The 23,012-nt window shown below is 34.3% G+C and overlaps 1 protein-coding gene across 1 annotated transcript; it reads right to left on the reverse strand.

Annotated features, from left to right (window-relative positions):
* Positions 1-727: 727 nt before the first annotated feature.
* Positions 728-8,001, reverse strand: LOC126738771 (uncharacterized). The gene is made up of 4 exons (XM_050444206.1): positions 7,711-8,001; positions 2,031-2,151; positions 1,678-1,947; positions 728-1,372 (listed from the first exon to the last, which is right to left on the reverse strand). The coding sequence occupies exons 1-4, from the start codon at positions 7,999-8,001 to the stop codon at positions 915-917; spliced, it is 1,140 nt and encodes a 379-aa protein (XP_050300163.1). The 3' UTR covers positions 728-914.
* Positions 8,002-23,012: the final 15,011 nt, after the last annotated feature.

Genomic DNA, 23,012 nt, shown 5'->3' on the forward strand with positions numbered 1-23,012 from the left:
CAACCGTACGCTGCATTCGAGTTTAGGGTAAAGATGATGCCTACTTGTCACTATGGGATTGAACCCTCTCATACTTTTAATTACTCTATGATTCTGGGCTGGGATTCTAAAATCACGATTCGACACGATTACTCGATATGACTGATTCTACAGCTTGACATCTTGACAAATATTAAATGAGCTGCGGGGCGTAGGTGAGACGGCAGGTAACTCCGCTCGTTCCGCGTATGTTCAGTGGCGTGCGATATGATTTTACACGAACAAAATAATAGATGTAAATTACTTTTGTTTTATAGACTTTTCATACAAATTGATGTTAATAAATTATTACATGCATAATTTAACAAAGCGTATATTTTATACAAGGTGTTTGGAAGGTCGATGCATTGTCCTGGGGATATAATATGCTAGGTCATTTAGAGTTTTTTAAGGCGAAAATACCTTAGTAAAAAGTCTTACGGTTTTCGAGTGTTTTTCTTTAATTAATTATTTATGATCAAATATTTCATATGCAAGTCTCAAATATCTCGAAAACAATAAGACTTTGTACTAAGGTATTTTTGGTTTAAAAGACTCTAAATGAGCTGCCCTATCATCTCTCCAAGAGTTTGCATCGACTTTCCAAACACCCTGTATAAAAAGCCGAAATCTATTTACGAGTTACAAGCCTATCCTTTAAATAATTCATATAAGCAAAAAATGATTTTCTTACAGTTTCGTTATTTGTGGGATACAGTTTTTAAAAATAGAGACAAATTTAAAATAATGTTAGATCAAAAAGAAAGATACTTAACTAATTATAATATTTAATTTTTTTTATTTAAAAAAATGTATTAACGCAGAATTAAGTGAAAATAAACTTTAATTTGACCCTAAAAATATATATATCTAATATACAAAATATGCTGTTTTTATCATTCAGTTTCACTGTCACTACCATCAGTATCATTATCAGTTTCTAGGTCGCTATCACTTGATTCATCAGCATTGTCTAAAGTTATTACTAATGGTTCAATTTCCTTCATCATATAGTCTGTCTGCCAATATTTCTCCTGGATGTGGATAACGTGTTGGCAAAATTTTTCCCAATCCGAACGGGTGACAGAATTTATCGCATCATCCAATACTTCCCTTAATTTAGTGAGGCTCAGGTCTCCAGAGGTATTTCGACATCGTATATGGCGCTTAACTTGAGCCCAAGCCAGTTCAATTAGGTTAAGCTCACACATATATGGTGGTGTCCTTAACGGCGTATGCCCATGTTGCCATATTATATTATCAATGACATAATTTTTTTGGTTATTAGAAGGCCTATGCATTTGTATCAAATCATAAAGCTCATATTTTCTTGCCGACGGATCATGAGTTATTCCTAACAAAAACAATTTTTGTACAAAATGAAATAAAATTATGACAGTGAGACTGTCGAACTAGTTTTATACTGCTCTGCATGAGTTAAATAATTAAGAAATAACCGAACCTTTTTCTCTTAAACAATTTTTGCTAATTTTTCAGAAAAGCGAGTGAAAATAAAGTCTGAATTAATTTCTGTACGTAAAACTTTAACCGAAAATTAAAATATTTTAGAAGCAATATTTAGAACTGCGCATGCGTATCCAATACATCATTATAATATGTATTTTTTACAGTATGCAATAGGTAACTAAAGATATTTACCTTTTTTAGATAACCAATCAATCATATGCTGCTTAAGCGAAGATTTCGTAGGGGTCTTGTCTTTTTGCACCAAGTGATATGGGGCATTATCTAAAATGATTATGCTGTTTGCAGGTATATTAGGTAGCAGCTTTTCTGTAAGCCATTTGGTAAAATTAGTTTGGTTCATTTGGCCATGATAATCACCAGAGGTTTGTCCCGCTTTAAATACTAAAGAAGCATTTTCCAAAAATCCATTGTTTGATCCCGCATGTACAACAATAAGACGCCCTGTAAATAAGTGTATAAAATAAACATATTTTTAGCATCAAGTTATTTTTTCATCATTATTAAAGTTATGTTCACCAACTTACCAGTTGAACTAATGTTACTCGGAACTCCAAATATATCAGAACTTTGCCAACATTTTCCTACGGTCAGATCGTTATCCACCCACGTTTCATCCTGTTTGAAATAAAAGCGACTCAAGTTTATCTTAATCGGATTTTTATTTCGTTAAAAACACAGACTGTACATCACTGGTTCAATTAACATTTATCACGGTATTAAACACATAAAAAAGTAAATTCTGCTGATATAAAATATCGTTACAATCCACGACGGCCACGGACTTAAACTTATGTCATCGTAACGAATACTAATCGACAACCAAAACTTAACTAAATTACCAAATACGTACAAATATTATTTTTCAAGCCGGGAAGAAGATACTCGGAAAACCGTCTGGCTCTTTTCGCAAGAAGAAGGAGTTTTCGTACGGTCAAAAAATGTATTAAACTTTAATATTATTTAAAGTAGCGAATTTTCTTAACATCCCCCCCGCCTTGAAAGAATCCAGACTTTCAACAAACCAAAAAATACTTGTAAGATAATAAACCCTAACACCTAACATATCTTACTTTCTTCTTACATAAAACAGTTACAAACACGACTATGTTGACATATACTAACATAGTCTCAAAACAACTGTAAACCTAACTAAACGTAATTAAATTAAAATTAACACATTACACAAACAACACGCACCCGTTATTTAATATCTGCTTCGATTGGAAGCGAACACAACTTAGAAAAAGAACGAGTAACTTCACCACGTAAAGTTTTAAGAGTTGCAACACGACTGGTTCCATCGACACCTGGATAAAGCCGTAATACTCGTCCCATTCGCCAATCCAAAGGTGGAATATTGTCCTCCTTGATCAAAACCAAGTCACCCTCCTTTAACTTGTCCTTACTGTGCTTCCACTTGACACGATTTTGTTCAGCCACATATTCCTTACACCACCTAGACCAAAAGCTCTGCTGCATTTGTTGCAGCTTTTCAAAACGCGCTAACCTGTTTTCACTAACACTAAGTAAGTTCTTATCAGGTACCGAGGTAAGCCGCCTACCTATTAAAAAATGCGCAGGGGTAATTACATCCAGATCGCGAGGATCGGATGACATCGGAGTAAGGACGTGAATTGACAATGGCCTCTATTTGACACAAAATCGTTGTAAAGTCTTCATAACTTAAATTATGATTGCCAACCACCCTTTTTAAATGATATTTGACAGTTTTGACGCCTGCCTCCCAAAGGCCTCCAAAATGAGGCGAGTAGGCAGGAATGAAATGCCATTCTATACCCTCATCTTTGACCAACCCTTCCAATTTGAATTGATTATCCTCTAAAAAATGACCAAATTCTTTTAATTTTGAAGAGGCTCCCAAAAAGTTTTTACCATTGTCAGAGTGAATTTCACTTGGTTTTCCCCTACGCGAGACAAACCTTCTAAGTGTGGCTATAAAAGCCTCTGTTGACAAACTTGTGACAACTTCTAAGTGTATGGCACGTGTCGTGAAACACACAAATAAACATATATAACCCTTATATAATCTATTACCGCGACCTTGTGCAATCTTGAGATTAAACGGCCCCGCAAAGTCCACCCCCGTAATATTAAAAGAAGGCTGAATCGTTAAACGTGATTTTGGAAGATTGTTCATTTGAATCCCAAGAGATAACGGCTTAACACGCGCACATACCACACACTCGTAAATTATTTTCTTTACTAAATTTCTCCCCCCAATAGGCCAATACCTTTCTCTTATGGAGCTCAATACCATCTGAGGACCAGCATGTAGCAATATTTTATGTTCGTGCCTCACAATTAGCCTGGATAAAATATGTTTACTACTTAATAGGGCAGGAAACTTCTTGTCATACTCAAAACCTGACAACCTCAACCTACCACCCACTCTCAAAATACCATCTTTGTCAAGAAAAGCATTTAACCCTGACAATTTACCTTTTTTTATGAATTGACCTTTCCTTAGAACAGCCAACTCCTTAGAAAAATTTTCACCTTGAGCAATTTTCACTAATTCCCTCTCAGAATTTCTCAATTCGTCCACAGATAACTCTCCAAAACGACGCAATTTCCCAAGTTTATTGCTCCTACAGTTATCCACAAATCTTTCACACCAAGCAAAAATCCTCTTTAATTTATCAAAATCTGAAATCTTATTAAGTAGCTCAAAGGGAATATTCTCAACACAAACATGAGCCTTGATCTTTTTTCTGGTTTCTGGAAGTTTATCCAAACTCAGAATTTCTACATCTTTAACAAAATATTCCAACTGTCCCAACCAATCAGGACCATTAAACCACATCTTGTTGTTTTTTAACTTAGATGGAAAGACACCCCTGGACACCAGATCAGCGGGGTTATCTTCAGATTTTACATATCGCCATTTGTCACAATCTACCAAAGTTTGTATCTGAGCCACTCGATTTGATACGAACTGATTAAACTGATTTGCCGGCGACCTAATCCAACTTAACACTACAGTTGAATCACACCATAAAATCATTTCATCAAAATGTAGCACCTTTGATTGTAAAACCTCCTAAACCAGTTTTGAGAGTAATAATGCAGCTGACAGTTCCAATTTTGGTATAGTTAAAGCCTTTATTGGTGCCACTTTACTTTTAGCACATAGCAATTTAATCTGCAAACAACCTAAACTGTCAACGGTTCTGATATAGACGCAAGCCCCAAATGCATTTTGACTTGCATCAGAAAACCCATGCAATTCCATCCTTTTTGGATTTTCACATAACACAAATCTGGGAATTAAAAGACTATTAAATTCCAAGATTTCACTTTTAAACCTTAACCACTCATTCCTTAACTCTATTGGAATTTCATCATCCCACGACAATTTAAGCAACCACAGTTTCTGTAAGATGATTTTAGGAATTATGATACTAGCACTTAGCAAACCCAACGGGTCAAATATCTGAGCGATGTCAGAGAGTATTTTTCTTTTACGTATCACATAATTATTCAACGAAGATCCAATTTTATACGTAAAACGTCCAAAGAACAGTTCCAAAATAATCCTAATGTTTTGGTTTTTCCACCTTCGCCTAGATTCAACACAACATTATGCCCTTCTATATCTGGATTATCTGGACCCATCTGACTCAAAAAAACCTTGTTATTGGAGCAAAACTTTCTTAACTCGAAACCTGCTGATATTAAAATACTAGAAGTCTCTTTACACACCTCTATTGCCTCTTCTAGAGATGACGAACCGGAAATGAGATCATCCACGTAAAAATCAGCATTTATCATTCTAGAAGCATTCGGATGACTCGCCTGGTAGTCCAACGCAACCTGCTTTAGACACCTGATGGCTAAAAAAGGGCTAGATGTTAAACCAAAAACCACCGTGTTTAAATCATAGATCTCAACCTCTTCAGATGGATCATTTCGCCACAAGACCCTTTGTAATGACCTCTGATCATCCCTCAACCAAATCTGCCTGTACATTTTCGCAATATCTGCGCAAAATGCCACCTTGTTTTGCCTAAATCGTAACAGAATCGACAACAAATTATTCTGTATTTTAGGTCCAACGTATTGTAAGTCATTAATGGAGACGCCACTGCTTGACTGTGCCGACCCATCATACACAACTCTTAATTTTGTGGTAGAGCTGTCCTCTTTAATCACTCCATGATGTGGAAGAAAGAAAGACACCTCATCCTCCTGAAAATCACTAGTCTTAGTCATGTGGCCCACTCTTTCATATTCGGCCATATATTCGCCATATTGCTTACGCAACGACTCACTTTTTTAAAACCTTCTTTCTAAGGAAAATAATCTTTGCAAAGCCATTTGTTTTGAATCTCCAAGTTTATCTACAGAATCTTTCAAAGGAATAGTCACCACAAATCGACCATCCTCACCACGAGAAGTTGTAGAAACAAACAAATTTTCACACCTTACCTCCTCAGAAGACAAATTCTCATTTTTTGTCATTCCTGGCTCTTCCCATTGCCAAAACTTTTGCAACTGATTTTGCACATCCAAATCCATTGCAAAATTACAAATAGTTTTAGATTTTTTCCCACCAGATATATTATTTTGGAACTCTCCAGAAATAATCCAACCTAAACATGTATTTTGGAGGCATGGCATACCATTGCCCAACGATATTTGCCCATCTCGCACGAGTTTCCAAAAAAATCCAGCCCCAATCAGCATATCAATCTCTTCTGGGATATGGAAGCCTGGATTTGCCAGCTGAATGTTTCCAGGGATATTCAGTGCCTTCAAATTGACCTCATACAGTGGAAGTTCCTCACTTATGCTCGGAATTATTAAATATGAGATTGAAGCCTTAAAGTTACCCAAACTAGACAAAAATTCAACCTCACACCTTTTTTTTACATTGCATGCGCTTTGACTAATCCCTACCACAGAAACATCGACTGGTTTACCTTGCAACCCTAACCTATTATACATCTTTTCAGTCAGAAAGTTGCTCATCGAACCCGAATCCAATAAAGCCCTGCATTCATGTAGTTCACCATAGACATCCTTAACCTTGACCACCGCTGTTGAGAGCAAAACCTGTTGGCCGCGATACCCACAATTTTTACCGCTACTCGTAGACATAGTGATAGTGGTCTGCTCTGTACCTCCACTCGTAGTACTAACAACAACTTCCCGGCCCTTATTTACCTGAGCACTACTCCCCTCTAAGGAGGCCCTAGAGTAGTGTAATAATGTATGATGATTCATACTACATTTTGCACACTTAGGTGCAGTACACTTCATACTAAAATGATTAGAGGAAAAGCAGCACATACAAAGCCTATTTCTTTTTACAATACTAACTCGAATTGGAACAGGGAAATTCAAAAACCTTTTGCAATTTACAAGTTCGTGAAGGTCTTTACACACTGGACACTTCTCACCAACGCTTAAAAATGCCTTTTGTTCCTTGGGTTTACGCCAGTTACCTGAAATGTGATCTTTCTCTACCTTGGGACTCCTAGAATGTTCTAGAGTTTCCAACAGATCAGCCCTACCTTTAATAAACTCTTTAAAATCTGACAACAAAGGAGTTTCATTTTTAACCTTAAGACTCTCCCACTCTTTTAAACTAATACGATCTAACTTAGATGCTAAATGATGAATTATTAAATCATCCCAAGATTGCACCGGTCTACCCAAATTTTCTAATGCCCGCAAATGTTTCGACACCGTATCACACAAGTTTCTCAAGCCATCAGAAGACTCATGTCGCAAAGGAGAAACCGCAAAAATTCCCGAAATGTGGTTTTGGATAAGTATTCTTTTATTATTAAATCTTTTACATAATGACTCCCACGCTATGATGTAATTTACGGCGCTAAACTCAATAGATTCGATTACTTGCTTAGCAGACCCCAATAACTGCGCCCTCAAATAATGAAATTTCTGTACTTCACTTATATCCTGATTTTTATGGATTAAACTCTCAAATGTGTCTTTAAATTCCAGCCATTTATTATAAGACCCATCAAAAGTTGGAATATTAATTAACGGTAATTTAACACTATTTGAAAGATTTTCCGTAACCACATTGCGAACCGCGTTGTTCATATTTAAACTTGCCCCAGAATTCATGTTTGAGGGTGCCTCAGATACACTCGAAATATAGCTTTTATTATCTCCGTCCTTACGAGATTTTAATATCTTTTTTGCCCTACTCACCGCTTTAAAATAATCATTTTCAAAAGCATCCCTCTCACTAAGCCTCAATTCAAAATCTTCTTCATTAGAATTTAATTCTATCTCAGTTTGATAACCCTCAAACTCCCCAAAGATTTCCTCAATTTTGTTACATCTAGTTTCTAACTCTATAAGAAGAGTTTCATCTAAAAGCTCATTTTCCCCAAAATTTAAAACTTTATCCTCAATTTCTGCCAAATATTTTCTGAAAAGAGTGATTCGCCCCTTCACAGCCCCTCGCTTTTTAATTAACAATTTAAGCTCTTCCTCCATTGTACAATTCTATATAAAAGCCCTGTATCCTAATACGTAACGCAAACACAAATATGCACCAAAATTTATAGTAATATAGAGACCACAAAATTCTTAACCTATGTCATCTGTTCTTTACTATTTTTCACCAAACCTTACTCGACACACTCCACACTACGAAGCGATGTCCAAAAAAGTCCACTTTTTTAAGCCACTTGCCGCTTAAGAGCCCACACAATAAGGAATAAGGCCACCAGCGCCAGCTACCAACACCTCCTGGATCCCCACAAATAAACCCTTCAAATAGCGTACAGCTCTTCACAGCGCGTTTAGCATCCACAGCAAAACGCTTAATAAGCCAGCTATTTGTAACTTGCCTCTCACAATAGACAAAATTCCCAAATTAACAAAATTCCAAGTCCGGGCCTGACTATTTACGATTGGAAAGTCCACACTGGAATTCACACAACAAATTCACTTTCCAATCCCCAAATTGTGTTTACCAATTATTACCATTTTATCCAAGAACCAATCGTGCAACACCATGCACGAAAACACTAAAAGTTCACATGGAAGGACCCAAAAACAAAAAATCCGAGCTCGAAGACCAAAAATGTTTGAAATAAAAGCGACTCAAATTTATCTTAATCGGATTTTTATTTCGTTAAAAACACAGACTGTACATCACTGGTTCAATTGACATTTATCACGGTATTAAACACATAAAAAAGTAAATTCTGCTGATATAAAATATCGTTACAATCCACGACGGCCACGGACTTAAACTTATGTCATCGTAACGAATACTAATCGACAACCAAAACTTAACTAAATTACCAAATACGTACAAATATTATTTTTCAAGCCGGGAAGAAGATATTCGGAAAACCGTCTCGCTGTTTTCGCAAGAAGAAGGAGTTTTCGTACGGTCAAAAAATGTATTAAACTTTAATATTATTTAAAGTAGCGAATTTTCTTAACACATCCATATAAATAATATTGCGGTTCTCTTGGCGATATTTCCTAATAGCATGGATATATTTGTACCTTCAATGCAAAATGTGGGGTTTTTCCATTTATATTTTCCTTTTATTTTGACATTTTCGGCAAAAAAATCCATTAGCCTTTAAAATTTTTCGAAGTGTTTCTGTAGAGAAAGGAAAATGGGCACCATCGGCATTTAGTTGATTTTTAATTTTTTTTAAAGTTGGGACTTGTTTTAGCTCTACATAAAATTTTTGTACTATTCTCCTAATCACACCAACGTCTACTTCAAAATTCGTGAGAACAGATGAGCGGATGCGGTGGTTATCGGAAGATAGTAACATCCTATTGGGATTATTTATATTACGCTGTTCATCTTCTTTTCTAATTCTATTTATCGAACTTTCACTAACCCCAATGTACATGGAAGCTCGGCTTAATTTCCGTTTTAAAGGTAATTTAAAACAATTTGTAGAAGCCTCTTCGTCGCAAACTCTATAGACATTTGCGATTACTTCTCGCGTCTGACCATTCAAATGCTTTCCTTTTAAATGATTATTCATTTAAATCTCTAAATGAAAAATCTTAAATTTTTTTAGCAAACAACTAGGATAACAACTAATATAACATCAACAATAAAACATTAACATCAACAATGATAACCAAAAACAACAATAAAAAATAACAAACATGATAACCATAAAAAAAAACAAATTATTTAACACGCGCTATCTAAACCAACTTCTGCTTAAAAAGAGTGCCGCCGCTGTTCATCGTCTAACGATGTGATGACGCGCCCCAGCTCTGGCCGTTGCCATTGGAAACCTCCGTCCAAAATGTCCGCTTGCTCACAAATCAACCAATCACAAAAATGTGAGAGTGACCAGACGACGCGCGTTAACATTCCTTGGATCTGAATTTTAACATGTTGCCAATAGTATTGATTTTTAACTATTTTTTTGAATTTATTACATTTCATATAATGGTTTTACATTATTTAAATTGCAGAATATATTTTTGTTGTCTTTCTGATTTAATATTTCAGAGTTAAAGATTTTAAGGATTGTAAGTGTAATGGAATGACATGTAATTGTATTATTAATTTTAACTTCTTGAATCCTCCAGAATCGAAGATTTTCATATTAAAAAATAATATGACAACGTTGCTAAAATAATAGCTGCACCTTATAAATTCCTTTTATAGGCCAGCTTAAAATTGTTCAATATTAAATTAACTTTTCAGTCGTGAGTGTCTTGCGGATTGCCTAGTTTTTAACGATTTGTCGACGACACGCTTGGGTATATCGTATACACCAGACGATATAGCTTCTTCCTTTTTTAATACGTGCATAATATGACAGCATCCTTTTTTAAACGTATTTGTTTTATTTATTGTTTACCAATAGTCATACTCGTTTCAAAATTTCAAATTCTGGTTTTTATTAGTATATCAAGAAGCGTTCTTAAACACAACAACTAATAGATTTAATTCGACCCTATTTTCCACAACCTTCTGTTAATAATAGAGGCAGAGGAAGTAGAGTAATGGAATGGGCGGTTTTAGTATGTTCAAATTTTATGCCACAGATTGTTACCGAGGAAGCATTGGACAAGATTTTAAATTTGGAATTAGCGAAACTACTACAAGTCGTTGGATCCATAAAATTACTGAAATTATCACCTTGACCGATTCATTAATTTTTCAAATATAAGAGATTAGAGAAATTAATAAATTAACATTTATAAAGAGATCCAATTTCCCTGGTGTTATAGGTCCTATTGGTTGCATCCATGTGGCAATATTAAAACCAAAAGTCGATGAACAAGAGTTTCTGTGATTTTCCATGAATTTAATTATTATTTTCCAATGGATAGTGGCTGTTTTAAACAACTTTTTTTTATTTTAAGAAATAATATAGGCATATATTTAAATAAAAAACACGAAGGCAAAAAAAATTAACAAAATAAATAAAAATGCTTAGTGTTTATCAATGAAAAAGACAATTGACGTTTCCATCTGTCAAATATTAGGGAAAATAACAAATATATACCACAAGAAACCTAAAACAAATCATTCAATCAGATCACATCACACACATCAATCAGAATAAAACCAGAGCGAGACGAATAGTGGAAAATGCCTTTGGTATATTGGTAAGCCGATTTCGTGTATTCCAAAAACCAATTGCAACCAATGTAGAAATAGTCGACAAAATTGTATTGGCAGCATGCGCTTTACACAATTGTTTGAGAAAAGAAACTCGAAATTATTTAATCAGCAGTCATGTCGACTGGGAAGATATTGATGCAGGAAACACCTCCCATGGCTCTTGGAGAACAGAAACTGCAGGACTTGAAGGCTTATGGCAACAAGGGAGTAATCATTCTTCGATGTCAGCAATGGCGAGAAGAGAAACTTTTAAAACCTATTTTAACAATGATGGTGCGGTGTCTTGGCAATTAAAAATGATTTCTTGACTGCTTATTTATGTGCGCGCCGCAGAGAAAACGTGCGGCTTTTCAAAATTTCCCTGTGTGTTGACACCCATTATCTTTATTATAAATAAATAAATAATGCAATCTTACTTACCATTGTTTTCCTTTTCATTGGTACACATTTAATAAAACTGCATTTCATCGAACCAGTTTAATTTTGACTTATACTCCTTAGAACCTGCTCCAGACCTGGTTGATTTTTCAATTTTTGATAGTTCCCGACAGTAAGTGGCTAGTAATTTTTTTATCTTCATTTTTATATCTTTGATAGACATTTCTATGCCAAGTTTTAATAATTTACCACTTATTTTTTGTAGTGCTGAATCACGAATAGACTTATCTTTATATGATGGAATAGTGGCGTTTCACAGACATTCTTGCTCACGATACATTTGTACAAACTTTGAATTAATCTCGGCACTTAATTTTGGCATGTTAGTTTTAGAAGCACGAGGTTATCTCTTTAAAAAATAAAGGCCAGACGAGGGTGGTACAGAAGCCAGGATGTAAAACCAGTAGAGGAAGACGCTAGTAGCTTAACAAAAGAGAACTCCATGCTATTAAACTATCCTAGCTTAAGACACTGGCTTAATGTCCTTCTCACTAACTTACTAGCCTACACGCGAAACTAGTTCTGTATACATGAAGCTAGTAAGATTAGCTTGCTAGTTTAAAAGCGCTAGCTTGCTATCCTAGCTTGAAAAACTAACCTCGTGTAATCCGGACATTACTCGCTAAAATATGGCTCTGAATAGGCTGTGTGTCAAATGTCAATAATTTGACACTTATTTATATATTTGTGTGACGAACTTATAAATATACCTGGACTGCTAATGCATATGGCCACGATACCCAAAAATTACCACTGCATGGTGGCCGCCATTCTTATAGTGGTTGTGTCCTTTTGATGTTGGTCACTGTGAAAATTTTTAGTGTTGCCAACAAAAAGTATATTAAATAACGGTAATGAAGTTGACGATGCTGATGTGTGAGTATAGCGGATTGCCTAGTTTTTGGCGATTTGTAAACGACGCTTGGGTATATCGTCTGGAACAGGCGATGTACATGGTTGTACCTATTAATGTGAAAACACTGTACATGGAAAAAAAGTAAAAACTCGTAATAGTAAAAATAGAAAGAAAATAAGCGTTTTTAACTGAATTTTTAAGTAAATACAAGCAAAAATTTAAAAGAGTATCATGATTTTCATGGTATTAGGATTTATAACATTCAAGATTATCAGAATGATAAAACAAATATTTTAAAGTGCATGCATCTATTTCAAGTTGATTGAAACTTTGTCTCATTTTAGGTGAGGATTACTTTCTTTCATAAATTTTAACGAAATTCTTAAAGAAGTACCAGAAAAATCACAGATCTAACGGAACTATCTTAAATTCTTACCTATATGTAACTTTCTATTTTGCATTTTTGTAAACATAATGTTTTTTGTAAACAATTTGTTTCCCTACAGTTGGCATAACTAAAATTTGTCAGAGTGACCGACATAGAAAGAACACAATCACGCAAAATGACGGCCCCCTAGTAGTGGTCATTTACTTTTCATTAAATTGGCAGTCCAGCTATATTTATAAGTTCGTGATTTGTGTTCTGTGTTTATAAGCGTTCAACGTTCCTAAATTAAAAGAGGCGATTTGATAAACAACTTTAAAAAAGTGTTGTGTTTTCTCTAGTATAGTACTCTAGTATATTTTTAATATTTGTGTCCATAAGTAAATAGAAGCAGAGGAAAATCGTGGTCCATATACCGGGTGGTGCGTCGCCGAGCGGAACATAGGAAAACCCATGTAAATTTTAAGTAACATAGCTTTTTGAAGAGACCAATCTGGCCAACCCTTATGCAAAGTTTCAAAAAATTTTAATAAGTGAATCTTAAATTATTCATTTAAATGTATCTGCAAAAATAGCAAATTTTCGGTTCAGGTAAAACCAAACGGGCACCAGTAAAATGAATATTGTCACTGACGTGAGGAAAAGTGTCAATAAATCAGTGAGAGTCAATATTTGAAAACAAGTATGAATTATTCAATCAAAAAATAGATATAAATATTTAATATAACTTCATCGTTATATTAAATAAAAGATAAGATAAAAAAGTAATGTTTGTCATAAGCATGTCTTACTTTGAATGTATGGTTGTGAGATCGATAAAACGAAAAAAAAACATTTCTTGTATCCGGCTGTACGTCAGATTTGATAAAGCCTTAAATTGTTTGCTGGTGGCGGGTGTCTGGCTTTACCTGAACCGAAAATCTGGTAATTTTGCAATTACATTTAATTGAATAATTCAAAATTCGCTTATTAAATTTTTTTTAAACTATGCACGAGGGTTTGCCAGATTGGTCTCTTCAAAAAGTAGTCTTACATTTTTTCTGTAAAATGTGCAGGCAAGCCAATAATTGACCCCCTTAAAATTTGCATGGGATTTCCTATGTTCCGCTCGGTGACGCACCACCCGGTATATAGATTATAAATTTTCGTTTTTTTTTTTGTTAAATGGCTCATCCAAATTTTTTTTGTTTCAATTTAATGGATTTAAGGTAAGCGCAAATGGTTAAAAGTTCCGCTCGGTGACGCACCACCCGGTATATAGATTATAAATTTTCGTATTTTTTTTTGTTAAATGGCTCATCCAAACTTTTTTTTGTTTCAGTTTAATGGATTTAAGGTAAGCGCAAATGGTTAAAAGTTTTATCATACGATCGTAGGGAATAATTGATTCCGCATTCCTTCGCGGCTACCTTCAAAGTCAAAGTCAAAAATAGCTTTATTGTTACAAAACATATGTTGTTAGGAGATTTTCCTAAGCTTCAGCTATTTGTTGTTAACACTTTTTTGTTATTAAAACACCTTATTTATGCTAAAAACCAAACTTATATTAAGCGATAAACAAGACGCTTCTTTACAAACCATTTCTTGCTCGAGAGAGAGGGATGACAAGTGACATATCAATTTTTTAGCATTTCATGATTCGAGCGCTACGTAGTGGCGGGTTTTAAAAGTAATAAATTTGGATGTTGCCACACTGACTTAAATTAAATATTATTTTGTCAACACAACACAAGTTACTAACATATACCCCCCACCTTGAAAGGGTTCAGCTTTCAACACAATAAAATTTGACAAAGGTGGCTAAAACTAAGAAAACAGTCTTTAAATACATGAAACAAATCTTAAAGCTAATTAACATTATCACGGTAAGTAAAATGCATACTAATCAGTAATGTCAATAGGTAAGGGACAAATCTTAGAGTTAGGTCTCTTCAGTATGCCATGAGAGGTTTTAACGGACAACACTCGGCACTGTTTATCAGATCCTAAATGTATTTCACTTACACGGCCCATTCTCCAATTAAGAGGAGGGAGATTGTCCTCACGAAGTATCACCATCTCACCCACTTGAATGTTTCTTTGACGATATTTCCACTTAAATCGTTGTTGGAGAAGGATTATATACTCCTTCGACCAACGCACTTAAAAATGTTGATAAAGCTTTTGAATATATTGAAACCTTGAGAGACGATTGTCGAACTTTTCTTTAACATTAAGATCGGGCAAAGTTGTCAATCGTCTACCAATTAAAAAATGAGCTGGTGTTAATACATCATAATCGCTTGGATCACTAGTAAGTGGGATCAATGGGCGCGAATTTAACGTGGCTTCAATCTGGGTTAGCAGCGTATAGAGATTCTCAAAAGTTAATGAAGCATTTCCCATAACACGCTTTATATGAAATTTGCAAGCCTTTACTCCCGCTTCCCATAGTCCACCAAAATTAGGAGCACGAGAGAGAATAAACTTCCAACTAATCCCTTCATTTTCAAAAGTTCCTGCTAATTCTTTGCTATGCCTCTGCAAGAATTTACTAAGCTCTTTTAACTCTGAATTGGCACCAACAAAATTTGTACCATTGTAAGACCATATTAATGAAGGGTTGCCTCGCCGGGATATGAAACGTCTCAAAGTAGAAATGAATGCTTCAGAGGTTAGCTCTGATACTAACTCCAAATGCACCGCACGAGTAGAAAAGCATATGAATAGGCACACATAGCATTTTGAAATCTTGGCTCCCCGCCCACTCTTAGATTTTATATGAAGAGGACCAGCATAAGAACTCCAGTAATATGGAATAGAGGAGTAGGAGAGATGCGCTCTTTAGGTAGGTCACCCATTAATTGCCCAATTGATTTAGGTCTTGCTTTAAAGCAATTTAAACATTTGTGAACTGTCTGCCTTGCTAAATTTCGTCCACCAATTGGCCAATAATGTTCACGAATTGAAGCAATTAGGTGAAGGGGACCAGCATGTAATAATAACTTATGCTCAAAAGAAAACAACAATTTGGTAAAATGATGTTTGGATAACAAAACAGCAGGATGTTTTTTGGCATAATCCAGATCCGATAATTCCAATCTACCACCCACCCTTAAAACTCCCTTCACATCAATAAATGGGTTAAGAGTACTTAAAGGGCCTTCGCGACATTGCTGCTTTTGCAAAAGTAGTGAGTATTCATATGGAAAAGATTCCTTCTGAGAGATTATGACCAATTTTTCTAATGAATTACCTAGCTCACGGGCTGTTAGTGAGCCATTATGCCTAAATGTTTTTTCTAACTTACAATTATAATAGAATCGTAAAATGTAAGCACAACTACGCTTTAAACGAGAAAAACTAGAAAATCTTTTCATTGGAAAATATTCAGGAATGACCTGGCAAGTGTGAATGTTTTTCTTTAATTCAGGCAAAACTTCAATTTCGATAATTGATTTGGGCCATTCTGAGCAATCATTAATCAGCCAATGAGGACCATTCCACCACATTTCATTAATGATCAATGACTGAGGATAACATTCCCTGGATAATATATCCGCAGGATTGTCCCTTGATGAGACATGATGCCAATTATGAATTGAAGTCAATGATTGTATTTGGGATACACGATTTTCAACGAATGTTTGTAGATTATGAGGTGACTGAGAAATCCAGCTTAAGACGACTGATGAATCAGTCCACAGATATGTTTTGTCAATAATTACATTTACTGATCTTTTGAAAGTGCTGACCAATTGCGCAAGAACCAATGCACCATTTAATTTCAGTCGAGGAAGTGTTATCACTTTTAGAGGAGCTACCTTAGCCTTAGCGAATACTAGGGAAATTAGCGTTTGACCACTTTTGCTTGAGCTCTTAATATAGAGACAAGCACCATAAGCTTCAACAGAACTGTCACAGAACCCATGTAATTCCACAACATCAGAATCAGAACAAAGCATTTTTCGCGGGATCTTCAAGTTATTTAGGACTACCAATTCTTGTTTTAATTTATGCCAAAGACTATAAATATTTGAGGGCAAAGTTTCATCACAACCAATCTTTGTACTCCACAATTTTTGCAAAATCATCTTTGCAATAATTATGCATGGGCAAAATAATCCTAATGGATCATTTATTTTAGCAATAGATGAAAGGATTGTCCTTTTACTATAATTTTCATTATCAATTAAGGAAATATGTTACATAAGATTATCATTTTTAAATGACCAATACAAACCAAGAGTTTTATTCTCATCACTAAAATGTATGTCACGAGTATTAAGAACACTGTTTCAGACATTTCCAACGATTTGACTAATAACTTCAGGTGAATTTGATACCCATTTCCTAAGACAAAAACAGCCAGTTAACAATATTTTAGATACCTGAGAACTTAGATCTACAGCTTCTGCAACAGTATCTGCCCCAAAGAGCAAATCGTCTACAAAAAAACTATGTAAAATTACATTACAAGCCTCGGGATACTCATTTTCAAACTCTAGACCCAGCTGTTTAAGGCACCTTATGGCCAAAAAAGAGGCGGAAGTGGTTCCATAAGTGAGAGTATTGAGAGAATAAACCTTTAGCTTTTCATCTGGACTAACTCTCCGGTAAATTTTTTGCAGGTTCCTTTGGTTTTCATCAACCAATACCATGCGATACATTTTTGCGACATCGGCGCATACGACTATATTATGCCTTCTAAACCTTAATAATATTTCCAATAAATCATCCTGTATGTTTGGACCAGTATACTGAATATCATTAAGAGATATTCCATTATCTGTGGGAGATGAACCATTAAAAACGACACGCAAACGAGTTATAGAACTATTTTCGTTTAATACTCCATGATGAGGTAAAAAGTAAGAAAAATCACCAGAATGCTCTGTTGATTCAGACATATGACCCATAGCCTCATATTCCTTCATGAAGTCACTATACAGTTCTTTCATTTGTGGATTTTTATTCTTTTCTATTATTATATCTTCTTTCTAATGAAAAAAACTGCCTTTTAGCGGAGCAACTTGAATTTCCCAATACAGATGGACATTGTTTAAAGGAAATTTGAACGACAAATCGGCCGTCCATGTTTCTTTTCATTGTTTGAACAAACATAGCCTCACATTCTTTTTCATCATTTGAAAGTATAGGCTTTAAAGAATTTGGGGGTTCCTCAATTGACCAAAATTTCTCCAGTTGATTTTGAATATCCAAATTTATATTTAACCCACAATGAATTGAAGATTGCGTTATTTGACCAACAGTACAAGGACCTGATATAATCCAACCAAACCGTGTTTTTTGCATAATAGGTTGAGTATCACCTAAGCTAAACTGACCAATGCACAAAAGTTGATAAAATAAATCAACTCCCAATAGAAGATAAATATTACTAGAAGTAGCAAAACCGGGATCTGCTAACTTTAAATGTCTTGGAATTTGCAATTGAGACACGTCCAAGGTTTTACCAGGAAGATGACCAACAATTCTAGGCACTACCAGACAAGAGATATTTTTACTAAAGTTATTATGAAGAGATTGTACCACTATATTACATTTATATCTTATGCAAGAAGCCAACTGGTTTATACCAATAATTGAAATATTGATTTCTTGCTTACAAATATTCAATTTATTACAAAGATCTTCAGTTATAAGATTTACAAGCAAAGCTCTAGCAGTTATAGATTGACCATGTGAATCAAATACCTGAATTAATGCAGTGGAAAGTAACATGTCTTGCTGACCAACACAAAAGGAAGACATGTTTACACTTACATCACTATTACCAATAGCATTTTGAGATACATTTGAATCTTGACTTAAGTTAACTTGCTTTTCTTTAAAAGGTTTTTTATCATAATGAAGTAAAGTATGATGGTTAGTAGAACATTTTTTACAATTTCCAGATCGACAATCTTTGCTCATATGATTGGGTTTTAAATAATTCAGGCAAAGTCTAAGGTGCTTTGCCTTTGTATATACCCTTGATAAACTGATAGTTTAAGAAATTCGGAGCAATTCATTATAGAATGCTGATTTTTACAAATTAAACAACTTAAAGTGACAATAAGAAAAGAATTCAAATGCTTACTTTTATTCTCTGAACGATTAACCAACCTGCTTTTCTTTGACTGGCCTTCAAACGTCTCCAACAATTCAGCTTTAGTTTTCAAGAATAAATTGAACTCAACCAATGTAGGAAACCTGTCTTTTGGTTTCTGCTCTTGCCACTCTCTAGCAGTAATAGCATCTAACTTCTCACACATAAAGAAGATAATGACCAAATCCCAACTATCAACTGGTATGTCAAGAGCCCTTAGTGATCGAAGTCCTCTAACAATACCATCTAATAGTACCCGTACTTCTCCAGCTGATTCCTTAGTCATAGCTGGAAGACCAAAAAGTGATTTAAGGTAATTATTCACCAAAATGGATTTATTGTCATATCTCTGACACAACAAATCCCAAGCGATAGAATAATTAGTATAACTAATATCAAGATTTTGTAGCACATCCTTTGCGCTACCTTCCAAAGATCCTCTCAAGAAATGAAACTTTTCAATCTCTGAAATGTTGCTATTATCATAAACCAATGATCTAAATGTGTCTCTGAACTTAAGCCATTTTTCGAAACTACCAGAAAATGTGGGTAATGGAATAGATGGGAGTTTAGGGCCTGACTGAACTCTTATTTGAGATAAATCACCATTCAATACATTATTACTGCCCCGTTGAGAAGCAATATCACTATTAGTACTGCCATCTCTGGAACTGTTAGAATGTTTTTTAGGCAATTGATTTGCAGTGGCAAGCAAACTGTAGTAGGAATTTTTAAATTCTTCCCTTTCCAAAAGTTGTTCATTAAAGTTTTCATGGTGTAATTCTATCGAAGTTTGATAAGAATCAAATTCAGCAAATATATCTGGGAGTTTGTCCACTCTGCTTTCCAATTCGCTAATTTTGAAGCCCTCTACATTATCCGAAGGCAAAGCAGAGATTGAAGACAAGAATTTATTAAAACTTGTTAGTTTTGACTTGCAAATACCACGCCTCTTAACGTTCACTTTGAGTTCAGCTTCATCAACCATGTTTTCAATAGTTATTTAATCAGTAAAAATATTAAAACAAACCAATACAGTATATATTTTTGTTTAACTAACAAATATACAAATATTTACACAATGTAAACCAGTAGATATTTATTTTTAATGCCAATACCGATAACCAATACCAAAATAATGTTCATCCATTAGTTTAAACAGATGATGTGTATTTTATTTGTGCACAAACTGAAAGTGTTGCCTTTCATAAAAAGTAGTAATTAACACTGTTTCAATTCAGATACACTGCCAAACCAATTTGAAACCAATAGCCAATAATAGAAATTAATATAGTAATAAACCAAACCACATTATTATTATGTACTAAAAAAGGATACCAACTTACCAGCAATTATTTGATTATTTTTAATCAAACAAAAAAAAAAAAGAAAGCTTTACCAACTTGCAACCAATAATCAATTAATAGTAAACCATCATGAGATCTAATCAATCCAAAACCTTCCATCCATTATCCAAAAAATCCAGTTCCACGTTTGTTTTCGCCAAATTTGAACACTTCACCAATTTGGACTTTTGCCGTTGATTGACCGGTGTGATACGGGCTTTTGAAAGCGCGGTCCACGCGATGCTTCTACGACGATGATGATGCAATTTTTAGACGCCACCGGCTTCTAATTTCCGGGTCTAATTTTCCAATACAATTTTACCAGCTTACATCCGAGTACGAAGGACCATTTTATGTTAGGAGATTTTCCTAAGCTTCAGCTATTTGTTGTTAACACTTTTTTGTTATTAAAACACCTTATTTAGGCTAAAAATCAAACTTATATTCAGCGATAAACAAGACGCTTCTTTACAAACCATTTCTTGCTCGAGAGAGAGGGATGACAAGTGACATATCAATTTTTTAGCATTTCATGATTCGAGCGCTACGTAGTGGCGGGTTTTAAAAGTAATAAATTTGGATGTTGCCACACTGACTTAAATTAAATATTATTTTGTCAACACAACACAAGTTACTAACATATGTTGTTAACAAAGCATTATATAAAACCTTAAAGATAGCTGACAACATAATCATTTACAAAAATATAAAAATTTTAACAATTCTTACATAAATAGAATATAGAACACACAAACACAATTAAAAAAGTAGAAGAAAAAAATAAAAGAAGTAAGAAGTCACATCATGCTACGCCAAACTCCTCACTATCAAAAAGTTGTATTTAAATACTCATCTAGTTCTAGAGAATAAAATGCTTTAGCAAGTAAAAGTTTTATTTTACTTTTTTTATTTTTTTATGTTTTACTATTTTTACGTTTTTATATTTTTCCTAAAACATTTTTTAAACATATGATTTTTAAATTTTAATTGCTTATCAATTGTCAGACCCAGAAATTTGTTGTTCGGAAAAACTTATTGTTTCATTTTGCAAAGTGATAGTTCCAAAGTTACATTTAAAAGTTAAAATATTAGTTTTAGAAATATTAAAAGTTAATCTATTAGATTCACGCCATGACTTCACAAGAATTAAATCTTCATCCACAATATTCTTTAACTTCTTGGGGTCAGTGTCATGCCAAAGTATTGTATCATTCGCAAAGATAGTAAATTTGCCCCTAATTGGAATTTGAGAGATATCATTGACATATAGCAGAAACAACGTTAATCCAAGAACAGAACCTTGAGGTAGACCCGCATCTATATCCAGATGGGATGACATATCATTGTCAAAGAATACCTTTTGTGTTTTTCCAGATAGGTAAGAATGAAACTAGTTAAGAGCAACTTCTCTGAATCCATAGGTTTCTAGCTTATGCAGCAGTATTCTGTGACTTACATAATCAAACACTTTAGATAAGTCACAGAACACCGCCGCCGCACTCTCCCCAGCATTTAACCTCATGTACAGACTCTCCAAAAAATTGAAAATTGCATAAGATGTACCCAGTTTCGTTCGGAATCTAATTGCTGATGGTTAAGAACAATTTGCCGTTTCAGAAATTCCATCATCCTAGTTTTTACCAATCTCTCTACAAGCTTGCCAAGTGGCGGAAGTTCATATTTAGTTGTTAAATGTTTTTAGACAAATATAATATCTTTTGTAAAATTCAAGTGTAGTTTAATTAACTCTTAGAAAAGAGGAACTTTCTGGTTAAAACAGTTACCAATATCTTGGATACCTATTATTAATCTTAACCAACATTAATTATAACTTACTTAGATTCCATTCCATCATCATTTTTACTATACTTCTAATGCTGATTTTGTTTAAAATCGATTTAAACCAGTACCTTTCGCCCGGTGCGAAATAAAACATCCCATGTTTTCACAACCAATTGTATATTAAAATTCTTAAACGAAAGAACTAATGTGACAACGCAGCATCCTGCGTCTGGGTTTTAAAGAAATTCCGCCCCGTTTTTCATCTCGGCCACCGATTGTGGTCTTATGTTTTTTAGGTTTAATTGTCACCCTATATATATCACTATATATTTGTGTTCTGTGTTGTCACCGTTGTAGTAGTTTTTTAAAAAGAAGTCATAGAGAAATGAATATTAAAAATATATAAAAAATTATACTTTTAATTACTCCATGATACTAATACTCGAGAAGATAAACCCACGCGCATGAGATGAGCCTATCTCTCGCACGCCTGAGGTCAGTCGATGACAAATTTATCCAGGAACAGCTTTTAATACATGAACAGAGTTTTAATACATTTTAATATGATGTTTCGTTTTTGCTTTAGATGTTCGATGGATTTAGGGTTAGGGCATGGTTTATTTGTTTTGTGTGTATTTTGTGCTTGTTTTTAGTGACAAATGTGGCAGAGTTTATTAAATTATAATAATTAAACATTTTTTATCATGGTGTACTGTGCAGTGGTGGGTTGTTCAAGCAACAACAACAAAAAAAGTAAGGTAGTTTCGGATTGCCGATTCTTTAGATTTCCAAAGGACAAACAAGTTTGCCGACAATGGATTACAAAACCATTTTAATAACACGTCTACACATAAGCAATTTAAAAAAATATAGATTATAGATACTTAAGAAAGTAAAATTAATTGGTTGTATGTCATCAATGGCATCATGCATTTTCTTTTGGCATTTACTGGTAACACTATTATTACCAACAACCAATG

This window comes from Anthonomus grandis, chromosome 7 (genome assembly GCF_022605725.1).
Source record: "Anthonomus grandis grandis chromosome 7, icAntGran1.3, whole genome shotgun sequence".
Lineage (NCBI taxonomy): Eukaryota > Metazoa > Arthropoda > Insecta > Coleoptera > Curculionidae > Anthonomus > Anthonomus grandis.